The following is an 18,775-nucleotide window of genomic DNA, read 5'->3' as shown; positions in this document are numbered from 1 at the left end:
GTAACTTGGTTTGTATCTGTTTTCTCTTAAGCCAAACTTGCAAGGCGAAGTCAGGAGAGAGAGAATCTCGGCATGCTCGTCTGGTCACCTAACCAGAATCTGTCTGAAGCAAAATGTAAGTCTTTTCCACTACTTTTATTCCGTTCTTTCCTTACATGTATCATTTCAAGAATGCAAAGTTGCCACTTTTAGTAGAGAGGTTATGTCTGTGACCTTTCCATTATGAATTAAAATTAATTTGAAAAAAGAAAAGCCTACAAAGCAATCCCCAGATGATCTTTGTTCTCCACTGGGCAGCTGCTCAGTGTCAAATCCATGGGGGCAGGGAAAGCAAGAGAAATGTGACAAACATTATTCCGTGGTATGAATTCTTTAAGCTACTCATCTGCAGACCTACACAATTGGCTTTTTTTTTTTTGCTGTTGGTGCTATGGAAGATGACAAAAATAACAGAGGAGAGCAAAATGAAAAGGGGGGTGGGTTGGGGGTCCGGGAAATATTTGGTAATTAGTAGTACCTTTTCCTCCACAAAGACAAATCCACATCTGGAGCCCATGGAGATTTAAATTCCAGGACAATTGCAGTGCCTTGCAAGTCCACGTGAGGGCAATTAACAGCGCTCTGTGTGTGTCTGGGAACAAGTCTCAGTGCTGCTGCCAGATGGCAGAACTAGTGTTTGAAAGGCTTGTCTAGCTACAGTTCTCCTCATGAATAAGTAGGACTCCTTGATTAAAAGACTGCTGTTTGAATGTAGTAACTAAACCTGAGCGCTTTTGGGGGGAGGGAGCTGAAAAGAGCTTATTTTGACTTTTTGCTTATACCTTGGGTTTTTGCGTTTTTTTAATAATTTCTTATTTTGGAGGCCAAGAATGAGAATCATGCATTCCTGTTCCTCTGCAGTTTTTGTGGTGGCACTATTAAGTCAATACCTGATTTTCCTGTAAACCCAAGGCCTGGGATGCATGATAAGGTACATGTGAAGATGTAGTGGCATTTGCAAATTAAGGCAGCAGAGACTGTGCACCAACTGGCTCTGTCATGAAGGGACTGTGCTCTGCCCTGGGGCATTTGTTCTACTGAGCAAGTTACCCCTTAAGTTACAGAATGATAATGGTACTGATCTGCAGATAAAAAGGGCTTTGCAAGGATCATATTTGCCTTCTCTCCTTGTCTGCTCCCTGTTGGCTATTAGATGCTGAAATAAATAAGGCTGATGAGGAGAGGAATGTATTTGACAGTTACTTAAGACTAGAAACCTCTTCAAAGGTAAAACAGCAAGAAATAGTTGCCACCACCAAGAGGAGTGACTATTCCAGGGTTGTCTGTGACACAGGATTCCTGTAGCTGCCTCTCAAGTCTGGATGTCTTTTGAATCTCAGCTCAGATTTGGAACCTTTAACTCCTGTCTGATAGGAAACTGGTTTCTTGAAGAGGGAAGACAGAATGGAGGAGGAAAAGGAAGAACTGAGTAAGATAATCCTTAACTGAGTATTCTGTGGTAATTGGCACATAAATATACTCAAAGAGCATAGAGAGGGTATAATATCTGCTAAGAAGATGTCATGAACATAACAGGTAATTAAAAAGTAGTTTTGATACTGGTAAATAAAAACTAGGTGGCAATTGTCTGTCAGTACAGTAAAAGTGTTGAGGAAAACAATGTGAATATAAGAAAAGGGCTAGAATGAATTTCTCAAAATATTGAATATTTTAGTAAGAGTATAAGACTCACTAGTGAGTTCACCTTCCAGAAGAGGTACAGCAAAAAAATAGTAAAATTCATTTGGAGTGTGGGGAAGTGAAGTATGAGGTTATTGCACTGTACATGCCACAGAAAATATCTCCCAGGTGCCTATTTGATACAGAGGGATGGAGTTAAGAAATTAGGTATCTAGTAGTAGTAAAAATCCAAAGGAGCATTGTGAGAGGCTAAGGGGACCTTGGGGTGGCAGATGAGAAGAGGGCAGCTGTGCAGGGAAGGAGAGAACAGGATAGGAGCTGGTTGGTCATAGCTTTGTTTTGTGTCAATCTGAGCTGATCCTTTTGAAAGGAATCAGGTATTCCTGTCTCTGTCTCATTTCTTAAAAATGAGCTGTGAAAACAAATGCTGCTGAAAGTAGGAGCTTTTGGTTTTTTGAAACTAAAAATTGATTGATTGGTAAAAATAAGTTTATTGCTCTAATGTATTCAAGTAAGCTGTTAGGCACTGATTGCATGAGAGGCTGATTCAATCCCCCTTCCTTGCAAAGGATGGGAACTTCCTCCAAAACACCAGTACTCTGCAATGGCTGTAGAGCACTTACTAAATGTATCACAAGCAGAGTTCTCTAATCTGCTTTACGGTTTATGATGAAAGAACATCAGGAGACAGGAGGTCTCTCCAGTGTCTCTCAAGTTCACTGACAAGTCTTGGCACTGTTGATAGTGAATCCGAATTAAATGACATCCAAGGGGATGTGTGAGAGGACTGATGATGATCAGCATTTCCATTAGTGATGTGGGAATTGATAGGGAATTGTGGGTGAGCCTGTAGACTGACAGGATGGTAAATAAAATTAATGCTACTGACAGTCTTGTCGAGTGCTTTGGGTCTTTTCCTGACTTGGACTGCTGCCAATGCAATGGGCTCTTAATGACCCAACTGCAGGGTTATGAATCTCAGTACTGAAATCTCTGGCTTTCTACATCAAGCCTGGGGTTTGGGAGGAAGTAGCTTAGAGAGCAATCTTGGGGAAACAGTGGGCAGGTAATTCAGCAAAGCTTCCCAGTGTCCTGCTTGACCCAGAAGATTATGTGGGTGTAATGAGTGAGGTAGTCACTGGAAGAGTTTGCTGCCTTTCCACCCAGCAGCATTCAGAGGAATGAACCCTGGCTTTAGTGTTTAAAAACTGAGAAAAGGGTGGGGACAGGAGCCGCTGGAACAATTTGGAAACAGAAGCTGAAGCAAACTCCATCTGTTTAGCTTACTGAAGAGAGACTGAAAGGGGGCTATTGTCAATTATTCTCTCAAAGAGAAATTTTGACATAATAAGAGACACACATAATACAAATAGATGGCTGCAAAATAAGCCCACACAGACTGAAAGGAAATGTCCGAGTGTGTGGAGGTTTTTTGTGGAGATTGACTTCTGGAAGTTATCCAGGGAAGTGAGGGATTCTTGTATTTCTTGATGCCTTTTTAAACCATGGATTTTTGTGATGTATTATCATTGGTGTGGGAGATCATTCATTGCCAATGTGAAATTGCAAGAGGGGGGAGTTCTCCTGTGTTCTCCAGGAGGCTGGTGTAGCTCCTTGGGCTGTGCATTGGTGAGTCCCAGCTGGCACATCCATTTCAATGCTGCTCCTCAGGCTGAAGTGTGGGTGAACAGATCCTTCCAGTCAGCACATTGTACACATTGGTACCTGTGATTACTGCTTTTTGTACTCCAAAGCCTTGAATTCATGCTATGCCTGAGAATCACAAGGCTCTTCTCTGTTCCTGTGGCTGGGGCTCAGCAAGAAGATGGAAGCAGCACATGTTAGCTCTTCCTCAGAGTGAGCTGTAGCTCTCGTGAGCGGGAGAGTTCTGTGCACTCAGTGGAAATTGGGCAGCCCACCCTTGTTAAAGGGGAATCTGTGCTAAAAAACACTGAGCAGATCTGTGACAATGCTCAGAGCAGTGCACCTGATGGGTTTGGCAGAGGACTGGCTAAACTGTTGGAGGTTGTGGGATGGTCTCCTGTAAGCTGCTGAAATGAAACCTGGAAAGACCAGTGTGATAGCCAGCTGAGGCCTGGTGGATATCTGCATACCTGGTGCTCCAGGCTCACACAATTAGTTAAAAGCTTGTTTGGGTCCCATGCACCCTATGTGCTAAAGAAATGTTTTAATCACACTGGGAAAACCTTTTACCTGGATGCCATGAAGTGATGGATGTATTAGAGAAGATGAAAGCAGAAGTATGTGTTGGCATATTGCTGATTTTTTTTTTTTATCCTCTGCCTTGCTGACCATTAATCTTGGGAACAAATCACTTACTGCCTTGTTCATATTAGTACCAAAGTTGAATGCTGCCAGCATGGTCCATATCTACTGCCAGACTTCTGCCTTTGAGGGGTCACTTGCATAGCAGTGCTACCATAGTAGTCACAAAGTTAGCCCAAAACTAGAAGTTTGTCCTTTCTCTTTTGAAGATGAAAAAAAGAAATGTCACTATGCAGTAACTGAACATTTGACCTAAAATAACCGCTCCCCTTCTAGCTCTGCTCCAAATGCCCTGTGCTGTGGCTGGGTCACACCTCTCACAAAGAGCTTGCTCTCGAAGTGAGACTCCTGAGAGGCTCTGTGGACTTGGAGCCATGGAGGGCAGCTGTTCTGGCTGTGCTGGGACTGTCACAGAGGGTGGGGAAGGGCACAGGAGGAAGAATGATGCCTTGAGCAAGGTGACATTGAGGAGCAGGAACAGCTAGGTGGGAGACAGGCATCTGCTCTCTTAGAGTGGCACATGGTGAAGGAGGAGGGGAAATAGTGAAAAATGCATTGTAACGATGCTGTGGAAGCCCTGCACAGGACTGAGCTGGGCCAGCATGAAGCTATTAATAAAACAGCAGTGTCTCTCTCTGTGCCAAGCACGCCAGTGAGTGGAACCAAAAAAATGACTTTGGGTTGGTTTAGAAATGAGCAAGTGTTGGCATGCAGCAGCTGCCCAGGAGTGAGACGTGGACACCAGGCGAGAGGGTAGGATGTGATTATTGCTTTTATGCATCTGCAGTTCAGAAGTGCACTACAAGAAGAAAAGATGTATTGTTTTGCTAGTGATAAGCTCTGCTTTGAAACTAATTTTTTGTCTCTCTTCTTGACAGAAAATGTGTGCTGCTAGATGGGAGTTTTGTTTTCTCACTGGTACCTTGGTGGATATCTCCAGTGTATTTACAGTTTATGGGGTGTCACTGAGCAGGCAAACACTGTTCCTAATACCTCTGGGACACTGGATCATGAATGGCAGCTGGATCTTCTGGTCTTGTAGTGCTACTTCCATTTGACCTGGTGGCTGATTGGCATTGCCAGCTTCAGCATTCACCAGTCCCTCCCGATGTTATCCTGTGGTATCCCTTCTTTTGAGGCTGCAGCTGGCTCCCTGCTTTACATTGTGCCTGCCTTGGTGCACATGGGGGGAATTCAGACATCCTGCTTCCCTTCTGTGGAGGGGAAATAGAAGGACCCACGGGACATGGGGACAGAGAAATGCCAGAATTAGGTGAAACAGCTGAGTGCTCCCACATCCTCCTAATGTGCCTGGCCACACCCTGTGGCTGGGGGGAAAGGGAGCAGTCCCTAAATGTGCTGCAAAGCCTGATGCTGGGAAGGCAGTAATGTGCCAGCTGAGGCTCTGATGGAGGAAGAAGTGCTGGTTGCTATGGTTACTAAAGATATTAACCCTGTGGTGTTTGGCTGGGCAAGGTTTAGTTGACTGTGCCACAGGCTGGGTAACTGGGAGTGTGTGGTGCTCCGCCCTAAGAAGTTATGAGTTGGCACTGGGGATTTGAAAAGCCCATGTCCCAACTACATTTTTAAGTATGCTCTGGTCCTTAGTGTGTCTGCAGCCTTTTTAGGGTGCAGGTGAGTTTTGGTAGCTCTCCTCTGTTGTGATGGTGAATACCAGAATTTCAGAGGGCAGGTTGCAGGTTTAAGTGGCCAGAGTCTGTCTCTAGCTTTAGTTCAAGGGTTAATCTTTGCATAAAATGGGCTCTGGATTACTCTAGTAAAGAGAATGTTGAGCAAGCTTGGGAATCTATTTTGTCTATTCTCTAATTTAAAATGACTATCAGAATAAAGAACATGAAAATGTCTTCCAAGATTAACTGCATGTGTCTGATCATGATTTTTTGTGGCTGGTCTCTGTTTTCAGTGTGTATCTGAGCCATAGCTGTTTGAAGAAGAGCTTATGTTTGGACATAGTCTTTTCCCCTTGGCTTACTTATTTTGTCCTGTGAATTCTGTGAACATGTGACTCTGTCACTATCGTCATTAGCTATCATTTTCCATGGGGTGTAGAGTGCAATAAATATAAGCAGAAAACCACAAATAGGAGAGTGTAGACTGGGGAAAGTGCTGATCCTAAAATCTCCCTTTTAGAAAATAAAGCCCCTATTTACAGGATGCATTTAAAATGGAAGGGAATATTGCTTCAGGGATATTTGAGAGCCATGTCCTCCCCAGCATACAGGCACCCTTCCTCAGGCAGCAGCAGTGAGGCAGAGGATATAGTCTTTTATGTATCAGAAAAGATGTTTTTAAGTCTCTCCTCTCCATCATGACCTAATCAGGGTTCTTGAAGCAGTTGAAATTGTTCTGTTTTGAATCCACTCTCCCCTGTGTCCTCTATGGTGACCTGGTTTGTGACTCCACAAAAGGTTGTGTTGGTGCTCAGTAAAAGTGCAGCCACCTTGGCCAGAGATGGGAGAGTAGGAGCCGCTTGGGCTTTGCTACCAAAGAGAAAAACCTGTTGTTGAACTCCTAGCTGAGCTTATACTTGAGGTTTTTTTGTGGTTGGCTGAGTGCTGTGGGAGGTTGTGGGGGAAGATGTATATGTATTTTGCTTCTCCTGTTTGGGATTTTTCTGCTTGTTTGTGTCCAAGGACACAAACAAAAATAACTTGTTGAGCTGATGGTTTCCTTTTTTTTTGGTAGTAGTAAAAGTATGAGCACTGAAAAAAGAGCTGCTAGGTCTCTAAGGGGTGGACTTCAGGAGTTGTGATTGTCTCCTGAAGGTACATGCTGACCTTTTGTTGCTCAAGTAAAGATGGCAAAAAAATCCAAACTCAGGTTTGTGCTGTTTGTGTATGCTCCTTACATAGAAATATCAGTTTGTTGTCTGTCCCGGTGACAGCAAAAAGGATTAATGTAAAAGCAGAATTTGGTTTATGTTTATCCCTAATCCAAATTTCATATTATGCAGCAAACCTGGCAGCTGTGAAGCTTGGATGTAAATACAGTAGCTGAAGAATGCATTTCCATGAATTCAGAAATGAAAGAATTAGTGTTTAATTTAAGGTTCTGCTTGAATTTAGCTGTAGAAATAATATAAATTAATAATATAAAATAGAAATAGAATAGAAATAATATAAATGCCATGGCCACTTTTCCCAGCAGCTGCAGTCACTGCACTTCAGAAAATGCTCAAAAGACAAAGGTGAAGGAATGCAATTTTTAGTTTTAACTAAGGCAACTTTTGATGCTTATAGTAGCATATTATGAATAGCAAAAAGAAGATAACCAGCATTCAGAGGCTGTGGATGTATCCCTGCAATGGCTGAGTTGCCTCAAACTTAGCTGCAGTTTCCCCTTTGTTTGTCATCTGCCGTGCTAGTTGCTGTTGTAGCTCTCCCTGTGTGGAAATCTCAGAGCAGTTCTTTCATCATTATTGCTGCAGGTTGATATATCTGCATCCTGAATGCATATTTAAATTAAGATGAATTTTTAACCCTTTCACAGTAGTGGAGTCAGGAAAGCAATTTAGTTTGAAAGAACTAGGGTGCATATTTGGATGGATTGTGACAAAGGTACACTGAATTGTGTTGTTGTGGTTTGTTTTTTTGGTTTTTTTTTCCCACTAAGCCCACAAACAAAAAAAAAGCCTGAAGAAGACAGTGTTTTGGAAACTATCCAGGAAAAGGATGTCTTATCTAAGGTAGCTGTGTTTTCCTGGAGGAATTGTTGCTGCTGTGCTGGGAGGGGGGAGGCAGTCACCAGTTTCTTCATGTGCCTTGTTCTCTCCTGCCACCTGTTCCTCCTTTTCCCTGCAGTGAGATCCAGGCCTCTGCGAACGTGTCAGGCTGACCCACTTTGAAATGCCGGCTGTGGGATCCAGCCACTGCTGGCTCAGAGGAAGCTTTTTTTCCTGAGAGAACTTTAGAGACAGGATGACGTGGATGTAATGGAGTGATGATGGCTGTGTTAAGAGTTACCTGGCACTGAGCCTTGATCTGGAATTCGTTTGGGAGCAGCCTTAGCCAGCCTGATTGGCGCTGCGTGAGTTGTAGGACCAGTGCGACGAGAACGAGGAGGCTGCAGCTGCTTCACTGCTTGGCCCAGCCCTGGGACGGGCTGAGTGTGCTCCAGGCCTGCTGGGAACGGCAGGCTTGAGCATTTCAGAGGACTAGCTTGCTTTTTCTGGTCCCTTATGGTAGCTGTGAGCAAAAAATAGGAAGGATCAGGGAACTAAGGGTAACTTTCTATTTATTTTTTTTTATTATTATTTTTTCCTTAAAGCAAAGTTAGTCAGCAAGTGTATGTTTATAGGTAAGTGATGGAAGCTGTGCACAGGCAGGGAGGAGCTCTCATGGGAGATGTCTTCATGGAAGAATGCTTGAGGAGGTCATAGCCCTAACAGCTTGCTGTGATAAGTTCATGTGTTGCCAAGTGTGACCTTTACAGACCTGCTAGTGCAGGAGGCAAAGCAGCTTGGCTTTCTCCAGGACATGTGCCAGAGCTTCCCTCATCGTTATGTGTTTGTTGTGGCATCATTTGCTCTAATTAGGAACCACTCCTACTACTTAATTTTCCTGTACTCTTACTTTTGCACTCTACGTTAAGTTACTTCCCTGTTCATGTGCTTCTTGTGCAGGTTCAAATTGTCATAGGGTTGTAGTGAATTTTCTAGCACTACAAGCATTAGTGGTAATATATATACATAATAACTTCTCAGTAAGGACTGGGTGTCTGACTCCTGACTAAAACCATGGTAACCCACCACTGATATTCCAGGGTCTATTTAGTAACATTGATTTATCATAGGCTTTTCCACAGAGTGTCTTAGGGTCAGCCTTGAGGGCTGAGAGCCTGCATGTAATCCAAGTTTCAGCATGTGCTGTCTGAATCTGTAACTTGATTTTTTTCTAAATCGATTTAATTTGGCAGTATTTTAATACCTTAATATCTGACAACATAACACTACTGCTTTGGTTTAGAGGCTACTCTGTGAATGATGTCATTCAAGATCTGGCTGTGGAACCTTGCTGTCTTTCTGCATGGTCTACTTAGAGAGGTCAGACACAGCTTTGCACCACTTCTGCTTCTGAGCCTGTAGGAAGTAGATAAGTGCAAGAATGGATGCACCGAATGTCAGTGTCTCCCAAAGGCTGACCTGTGTGTAGTGGGGTGATGCACATCTGCTGAGGGCAGCAACTGTGTGACTCAAACTTGTCTCCTTCCTCTTGCTCACTGCTGGCTTGCCTGATGCTTCCTTTCTGCCCAAGTGGCATCCCTCAAGGAGGCAGCCATGGGACAAATTGATCATTTCTTTTGCTTTTGTGTCCAATATAAAGGGAGTCAGCGTGGCTTCTCCTTTCTTGTCACAGGCCTTATTATCAGTAACAATAATAACGAGCTGTAATTTAACCTGATGGCTATTCTGCTCCTGCATACCCCTTGTGCATGTTCCCTCATGCTGCACAAAGACCCTGTGTTGTGGGGAAGTGGAGTAACACATGCTGTTTAGGAAGCCTGGCTCTGATGCAGGGCTTTCATTAGTCTGCATTCCTACAACAGCAGAGAATATAATAGTTCTGGTTTTTAGGAGCTTTCAAAATCTCTTTGAGGTCAGAAAATGGACCTTGTGGAAGGTTTTACCCTCTTTAGAGTGTTTTCACTCTGAATATTCCTTGGTGGCTTCTGAAGCTGGGTGGCAGCAGGTTACTCAGTGAAGCTTTATAATATTCCCGCTGAGTGTTTTGCAGACCAAGAATTTCAATGTATAAAGCATGATGTGGATGAAGAGCTGAGAATGTTCCTAGGTAGGGTATTGAAGCCTTGTATGGGATTGTTAATAATCTGACTCTGGGGTCTCCCATACTGGTTCTCTCATTAGTGTGTGTCAAATTGGTGTGGTGTTTGTTGGCTTTTTTGATTATTTTCCAAATTAGCAAATACGGCTTTTGGAAAGCATTCACTGGATCAGGCATTCTCAAGGAGTGAGCATGATAATTTCTATACAAAAATCTGTGCAAAGGAGTTTCTTCTAACCCAAGTTAGAATCCCCTGCACTGAACAATATGATTGGGTTTTGTTTTTTTTTTTTTTAATAATCTACCTCTTGCCACAACTGTATTGATAATGCTCAAGTTGCTACTTGAGTTGCTTGGGTGTGTTGCCTGTAGTTGAAGTGTATAATCCTAGGCTGTGACCTCCCAGCAGAGTGAACTCAAGCCAAAGTTTGACAGCAGAAGAAATCTGGCTTTAGGGCTTCTCAGACTGAATTGAGAGCACAGTACTGAATAATGCCAAGAGCTATTCTGCCATAAACTCACTTTGTTTTTTAGGTGTTTTCTGTATGCATTTATCCTGTCTGTAACTTGCCTTTCTGTCTTGGAAGGTCATACATGGGAATGAATGTTTTCTCCCTGCCAGAAGCTAATGTGTGCTGGGTTTCTGCTCTCACATGGCTTTAAACCCAATATCAATTGCTCTGATCATTACATTTAATGCAGTCCAGTGTCTCGTCTGATTTAGGATCAGGCTTGCAGTGCTAAATGATAGCCATGCTCTGATATGGTCACAGTTTAAGTCCCATGGTTATCTCATTTGGCTCTTCCTGTTCTGTGCTAGGTCCCAAAGACAATTATTTCCTCTTTGTTACTACTCTGTCAGATCTCTGTCATCCTTTTCTGTAGCACATCTGGCAACATCTGGGCTCGTGGTACCCAGGGCTCTGTAGATATTTAAACCTGTGCAATCCCTCAAGTGAATTGGTGTTCAGTTTGCTATGGCAAACGATGCTATGGGTAACTAATTTGCTATGGCAGAGCAAATTTCTGCTTGTAGGTTGAATGTGATGGATGTATAAGAAGCAGTCTTTCTTCCCAGAGGATCCTCTGTGTGTGTCCTTACCATGGGCATCCACATGGCCTTTCTGAAGGAGTACAGCAGCAGCAGAGAGCATCACCCATCTGCCTTTCCTTCTGGCAGTCCTCATTAGCACACTGCCCTGTGTACGTGCAGTCTGTTGAGACTTTTCATGGTGTGATGGTGTCAGCAGAGGGTGCAACTTCAGGGGGGAACATCCATTGGTAATGGCTTTGAAAGTTACATGTGTACTAGCAAAAGGCCTTTCCTGGTAAAGAGTTTAATACAGTTTTGGCAAGCCACAAAAATTATGCAAATTAGCCAGTATACAGTGTCTGTAGTTCAGCTTTCTAGCTGGTGTAGCAAAATCTAAAGGCAGATGAGTGGAGTCTTTAACCATCACTAAGGTTTCAACTTTGAACTTGTCCTTAGGTGCAGGCCATGCAAAGAGCAGTATTAACAATAACAAAAATGGAGGTAGGAAATACAGTGTTTCTTTTTAGTTTATTGGCGTGCACTGCTTGGGGATGATTGCCTTTGTGTGACAAAGGAAACTCTTGGTAGGTATTAGGGTTTTTAAAGGGATAAATCTCCCAGCAGTGGGGCACTCCATTTTATTCCTTGATCTATTCTCTGTCAGGCTGCAGTTTCCACGCTCCAGGTGTGTTCTGTGAACAGCTTTTTTCCTCACCAGTGCAAGTTTATGTAGACCTGTTCCTACCTGCCTGCTCATCCCTGCTGCTGTGCTGTGCTGGGGCAAGGAATGAGTCTCACTTTCGGCTTCAGCCAGTCTCATTCCTTGCTGAAACTAGGAGGGCTCATCTCTTCTCAGGCTTGTGCAACCTCCCAATAAAAGGGATTTTTATATGGTATACAACCATATAAAACTTCTATGAGTAGCTTTCAGCTTTTGTGGTGGTCAGTGCCCTGAGTGGCTCCAGAGCAGGTACAGGACAAAGGGGCAGCCTGTGTGGGTAGGTGACAGGACAGTCCTGGACTGCCTCTCCTAGGAGGTCGGAGCATCTCCATACTGCCAGCCACCACTCAGTGCTTGTATGCCTTTAACTGCATGCTTGGGTGAGGGAGCTGATGGGCTGGGAAAGAGCTTTTGGGTGGCACAGTTTGTCAGTCTGGATCCCTGGGATTCCAGGCAGGTGCTTGTGCTCACTAGTGGAAAGTGGTGGATGGAGGATAGGGGTGCTTAGTCTGGTCCTGCTGCCATAGGAGACTTCTAATGCACTGGCACCCTGTGGTCCTTGGTACCTGGACAAGAGATGATATACAAGTAAAATCTGAGCAACAGGGGGTAAGTGGGTGGGAGGTTGATAGGTACTGTGGAGAGACTCAAGTTACCATGTCCTGCTGCAACATATTTTTCTCTTTGTCCTATTCAAGTAAGCTTCTCCAGTAAGGGGTAAATTTTCCTGTGCCTTGCAATTGCATCCAGACTTTATCCTCACCTGCTGCAGCTGCTGTGGAGTTGAAGCCCAAATCCTCTTGTGCCTTCAGTTGCGTGAAGAGGTTTTTAAGTAGCCTTTGTGTCTGTGTAACCAGCACTTTCTGTTCCTAGAAATTGTGTTAAAGGAGGCTGTGTGCCTGCCCAGGTGGGTCAGCGCAGGACACAAAACACCTCTGTGCTCTGTCTCCCTCTCTTCTCCTGCCTGTTACATCACATCTTACTAAGAAGAAGAAATAGCTTTTCCAAGGCATAAGAACCTTTTGAACAGAAACACAGAATAATTAAGGTTAGAACGACCTCTAAGATAACGTAGGCTTTAGTTTCATTCAGGTGATTTTGTTCAGGATCTTTGCCTGCTTCCCCTGCATCCAGTTGCAGCTAACTTTAGGGAGACAGTTGAGCAGGCTGGTGTGCTTTTGGCAGCTTTCTCTCCCGGGCTGGGACCACGAGGTGGCAGGAGTGCTCCACCGGTGCCACCAGGGCAGCGGGACGGCAATGCAGCTGCTCGTTTTTATTACAGGCGAGGCGAAAACTGTGCTCGGTTGTTTGCGTACCGTCATAATTGTGTTTTGGAATTTGGAAAAGTTTCACGTGTCTACATGTCCTTATTTTCTTTATATAGTATAGATTTATTTTGGGTCTTGACTCTCTCTTTTTTTTTTCTTTTCTTTCATTTTTTTTCCTATTCTCAGGGGAGATGGAGGGGAGGGAAAGATGTATAGCAACATCCAGAATTCCTTGCAGGTTCCAACATTGATCAAACCCTGTGAAGCACATTACTGAGGCTGCAAAGGATGCTGCTTTTGTCCTCATTTCACCCTGTTCTGCCAGGGTATTGCATCACGTAATATGCAAAGTGTTCAGAGCTCCTGCAGTACCCTAGTAATAGGGGTGAACTGAGGTTGCAGCAACAGCTCTACCTCTGCATTCCTGTTGCTTTCTATGGGCTTTAGCACACTCACTCATGCTGCAAACCTGCCTTAGGGTCGTTGAGTCTGCTGAACACCATGTGATTCTTGTGGGGTCATTGACAAGCAAGTTTGGGAAGGGGGGAGAAATTCTCCAGAAGGACCCACTCGGAGAGATTGAAATGTGATCAAATGGTGATGACGGGAGTCATTCTTTTCAGGCATTCCTCTTTTCACAGTTCTCCCGCCCTTCTGAAATAAATGCTTATGTTTTACGTCTCAATTCACTGTTCAAGGATGTGGGACTGAAAATCAGCAATGCAGTTGTTTGCTCATTTACCTCCTTCCCTGTGTCAGCCAAGAGGTTCCTCTTTCTTTTGCCTCTGGTGAAGAATTTTTGCAGGGAAGTGAGTTAGCAAAAGGCAAGTCTTTATGAGAAGGCTGGCTGGGAGCAAGAACATAAAATTCAGGGGGTTAAGGGTACCATTTTGGTCAAACTCCCCTCTCTAGTGGGGTGGGGGGTGGAAACATCTTTCTGTGCTTCCTTTGCCACTTCCATTTCCCTTACCTCTTTGGCTGTCTTAGTGCTACACCCAGGGTCCTTCAGTCATCTCTTATTCAGGAGATGTCTTTTAGCATCTGAGCACTCTGTGCCCCTCTTTGCTGGTGACAGTGTGTATGTGAGGCTCTGTTCCCTTTGCATCCCTGCCTTTTGTGCTACTGCTGCTTTCCTGAGCACGACTGGCTGTAGGAAGGGGCTCTTTGGGCCAATGCTCACTCCATTTTGGGTGTGGGGTGGACAGAGTGATCCTGCTCACCCCAACACAGCTAAAATGCACATAAGAGAAGAAATGTAGCCAAGTAGGTGAAGAAATACATTTTATGGTTCTCTTCTCTGTCCCTCCCCCCATCTGGTTTCTAGTAGCAACAAGAGCCTTCACAGGAGCAATGCATCTTCTGTCACACAACTGTTTCTATTCAAGTTTCATTGTATTTTTGGCCTGGTCTGTATTGAAATATCTTTCTGGCGTAGGGAAATGAGTTGGATTGGAGGTGAGGATACTCTTACCCACGCTGTTCAGGAAAAAGTTACGCTGGTAGGAAGAGTGCTTGGTGGTGTATTTTATGCTGGGGGAATGAGCTGGGATTGCTCTACTGCTCTTGCTTGTTCTCTTCTGGAAAGCAGCTCAGAGCTGTGCTGGCAAGCTGTCTCTTCTGGTGTAAGCAGGGCCCTGCCCCAGGCTGCTCTGGCTCTGGACTGTGATGTCTGGACAGATTGCTGTTACGCACCGAGCGTGACTGAATGCCGCTGCAACGCGGCGAGCAGAGTTTCACGTGCCCGCTGCCGTGTGCTCGCCAGAGGTGTGGAGGGAAGGCAGAGATGGAAGAGGACACTTCTTTATCTGGTGTGGCATGTAAAGCATTGAGCTTGTGGAAATTCCAGGCTCTACTGGTATGGGAGACTAAAGGGATCCGTGACTCAGCTGGTGCCATGCTCTTCCTTGCTGACTGCATATGGAGGGGGAAGGTAAAGAAAGAGCAATCGGAAGGATTGCTCAAGGGACTGTCATTCCTCTCGGGTGCACGCATCAAAGCAAGTGAGCTCACATTAGCCAAGAAATGACAAGCAGGAGGGGCTAGACTGGCAGTAAGCAGGCAGGAAACAAGCCAAGAGGAGAGCATGGTGGAGTACTCCTTGTCTGTCCTTCACCCACAAATGCTCTTTTAGTGTTTAGGAGTACTACTGCTGTGTGCTCATGGTCAGTTTACTGCCTTATTGCCTTATTCTTTTCTCTTCCTCCACTGTAACAATGAGATATAATACTGAGGTGTTACAGAACCGACCGTGACAGTAAAAGCATCTTTTCCTGAAAGCTTACTTTCATGTTGTCTAGTCACTCATAGTCTACTGTTTGGCTCAGTGCTGTATTGCCTTGTTTGAAGAGAAATCCTATTGAAATGTGGGGACCTTGCTAATATTCTTGCTTGGTTAGGAGAGAAAATGCTGTAATGATTTTTTTGGGGAGCAAGTACGTTTTCATTACTTAACATCAGGCATAAGAAAGATAATATGCTGGAAAGGACAACGACCTCATCTCTTCTCTGTATATATTAAAGGATGAGATGCTGAAATCAAATGAGGAGCTGTAGATCTTTCCATGGTGAAAGCAGGGTAGTTAATGCAGTAGTACTTAGCATTCAGGAGCTTAATTCAGCCTTGGACTTGAGAGAATTCAGCTCCTTTCCCTCCTCCTTCCTTCACGTCCTCCTTAGACAAAATATATAGCACTGCATGTGCAATGCCTGTTTTTTAAGGAAGCAGAGAGCATTTAGCTGAACTACAGGGAAATGCTGCATGTAGGGTTTCCTGGCAGCCGTTGTTCTTGATGTGGTTTTGTAACTCTGGAAGCACCTGAAGTTGCTGTTCTGCCCCTATCCTACTGAGGTTCCCTGCCCCACTGGGCATATGGAGGGAAGGGGTGGTGTGTGTATGAGCAGTTCCCTTCTCTGTCCCTGTTTGCCCTGTATGTCTCTTCTGGATCATGTTCTCTGCTTGTGATGTGGTTTTGCAAGTTGGGTTTGTTTTTTTTTTTCCTGTGGTGAAGCTGATTTTCAGGGCTCATACTAGGCATTGGTAACCCTCAGGATGTTCTATTAGGCAATGCAGCAAATTGAGCCTAGGAAGTTGGTCATTGTCCCAAGCACCTCCACTGCCTTTGCAACTATTTTATTATGTTTTGCTTGTGCAAGAAAAGGTTGTTTGCAAGAAGGGATGGTTTTCATCCCAGTTCAACATCGTTCTTAGAAATAATTTGTCGACTTAGAGAGACAGATGTGTTTGTGTTGTAGCAGTGCAAATGAATGGTTGTGGCTAGACCTTTTTCCAGCAGGCTAATAAAACTTTTACTGAATGGATCTAGAACATGGAGCAATGAACAGGTTTGTCAGCCTGTTGGGAGTTGCCATGGTGTGCAGGTGGGAGCCTGGAAGGACAAGAACCTCATGGAATGTCCTTGCTAATGTGGAACTGTGCCTGTGTTTACAGCACGCTCTTCTGCCACAACATATGGCTGTATTAATATTCTCATGTACTTTTGCAGGACACTTAACAAGTCCCTCTTTTCCAACACCATTTTGTGAAAATTAGCACAGTTTTTGTACTTTTCAGATGAAGGTCTGTGATTTCTATCACATGTCATATTGGCTAGTCTAAAGATGGGATGTCTACTTTAAGTACCTAGATCTAAATTCTTATGATTAATGACAAGTTGAAAATAAGAGACTGGAGCTCTCCTGCTGTGTGTTTTCTGATTTATCCTTTCTGTTTTCCCAGTACCTTTTTGAGCTTATAGCTTAGTTTAATAAGCTGGAGGAATAATTGAGGATCTCCCAGCTTGACAGAAGAGCTTTTAAAGAATACTGTGCTATTCCATAAGAGTGTTCATAGAGGTAGAAAATAGGCAAGAAGCACATTTGAGACCTGAAATTAATAATGAGGTCCAGGCTGTGGGAAATGTGGCTTCCTTAGCTGCAGAGTGCACAGAACCATTTCCTTGCTGTGCCTGATCTCCATGAGTCTGGTGTTCAGCACTGTAACTTGCTTTCATTCCTCCCTGGGTATCTGTAGAAAAAGAAGGGGGAATGATTTTTGAGTTCATTGCTATGTGACTCATTGTGAAGTCTGATTTTTGTACAAGGGTGAAAAATTTGGCTGTGTGTATCAGTTTTATGTGAGGGTACTACTAGCATGTTGTTGGGGATCATACAGGCAACCAGTGCTTCTGGCATCTTCCACTCCTCTACATGAAGCAGGAGTCTCACCTTTTAGATTAATTTTTTTGTTTTCAGTGGTGTTACTTTCATTACAGTGTGGCTATTTATGGTCAGACACAAGGGCACAGACTTCACAACACCACCACTGCTACTAACTTTGATCTCTTCCTCTCAAATGGGTGCTGTTGGGCATAATGTGGGCTCAGTCACTCTGAGTGAGAGACATTTGGGTTTAGTCCCATCTATACAAAATGTAACTTCTCAGTGCACATTCATTGTAAAGATTGAAAGCTCACGGGTCGTAGTGATACAAGAGTGTGGGTTTGGTCCAAGATAAAAATTGCTGAGACCTAAGAATTGAAAAATTTACCAAGGTGTCTGTAGTAGTCATGCAACACTAGGATTCTGGCAGTATTGGAAAGTATGGATTGTGTCTGGGGATGTTTTTCCTTAAGAAAACAACTACTCTGGGGCTATGAAAAAAACCACAACCAACCAACCAATAAAAAACCCACCACAAAATGAACACACACCCCAAAAAGCAGCTGACAAAGTCATGTCTACAGTTTTGATGAACAAGTTCTGAAATACTGTAGGCTGCGTTTCAGAAGTACTGGAACTGGATTGGCTGTCATGGACCATTTAGGCTTAAGGAAAATGTGTAGTTTGTCTGGTGGCTTGTTTTTCTTACATTTCCTTCTGTTCCTGAATTGTTGGAAACAGTAGCTGTTCATGAGAGTTCTCTGTGGAGGGCTGAAGTCAGAGCTGCAGACCTGGGTTTAGACTGGGAAAGGGAAGGGGAGATGAGATCATGATATGAAATGCACTTACACCTTCTCTTTGTTTTTCAGTGGATGAATATATTGCCATTGCTAAAGAGAAGCATGGATACAATATGGAGCAGGTAACAACCCACTGAATACTTTAAAATCTTTCTCAGCAAGTATTCAAGCATGAGTTAGAGAGACTGCCTAGAGTTTCTTCTTTCTTTCTGTACTTTGTGTTTTCTGCTCTACTACTTGTCCCAAAACCAGTTGTTTTTAATAGTAGCCTGTACTCTGTGGATATAGAGTTTACCCCTAGTTTTACATCAAGAGTCAAAAGAAGAAAAACAAAACCGTTATAATTTCTAATGGAGTCTGGCCATGAGTATTATGCTTCCTCTGGTGACTGCTTCTTGAGCACTTTCAGAACCCCTAAACAATGTTAAAAAGATTGGCTTATCTTTGGATGGCTGCCTGATTGCACTGCAGTTTCCAGCTGACTGCTCCATCTCTGTTTCATGGATGTCTTGCCAGTTATTAATGAGCTATTGAGCCATCATGTGCTTTTCTGAGGCAAACTGATACCCACAGTTATTTACCTTAAAAGTGTGCTGCAAATCATTTTGCATTTCACAGATGAGCACCTTGGCTGTCAGTGCAGTAAACAGGGGATGACTTTGCCAATGGTCACTGACCCCTATCCAGTACCTGCAACCTAGGGATGGGAACCCTGGTCTGAGGAACAGACCTCTCCTTTATTCCCTGTGGTCTAGGATTGTGTACTAATCTTTCCTGTGTTAACTGACAATGATTTCAAAACTTGCTGGGGAGATGAGTAGATCTGTGCCTGGGAAACTTTTCTGAATTCTGTGGAGTTTCCTCGTGCACTCATACTTGCTCGGAAAGGGAAGGCAGGGAATGTCATGACATAGTGTATTGGCAAATCACATACTGTCTCTACAAGTACAAAAACCTGAATGTTTATGAAATTGTTCAGACAGAGGCTGTGAGCATAGAAACAAATGGTTGGGATGGGAAAGGGCTTC

The 18,775-nt window shown here is 43.9% G+C and overlaps 1 protein-coding gene across 2 annotated transcripts in view; it reads left to right on the top strand.

The window, feature by feature from the left end:
- RCOR1 (REST corepressor 1) overlaps positions 1 to 18,775 on the top strand; it is an 82,239-nt gene that overhangs the window by 40,832 nt on the left and 22,632 nt on the right. For both annotated transcript variants that reach the window (XM_064423298.1, XM_064423300.1), the window contains 2 exons: positions 32 to 115; positions 17,817 to 17,869. In XM_064423298.1, the coding sequence (XP_064279368.1) occupies positions 32 to 115; positions 17,817 to 17,869 (137 nt within the window). The remainder of the gene's footprint in view (positions 1 to 31; positions 116 to 17,816; positions 17,870 to 18,775) is intronic.

Source organism: Passer domesticus, chromosome 6 (genome assembly GCF_036417665.1).
Source record: "Passer domesticus isolate bPasDom1 chromosome 6, bPasDom1.hap1, whole genome shotgun sequence".
Classification (NCBI taxonomy): domain Eukaryota; kingdom Metazoa; phylum Chordata; class Aves; order Passeriformes; family Passeridae; genus Passer; species Passer domesticus.
Note: the sequence above shows the minus strand (reverse complement) of the source record. Positions and strands in the feature narration are given on the sequence as shown.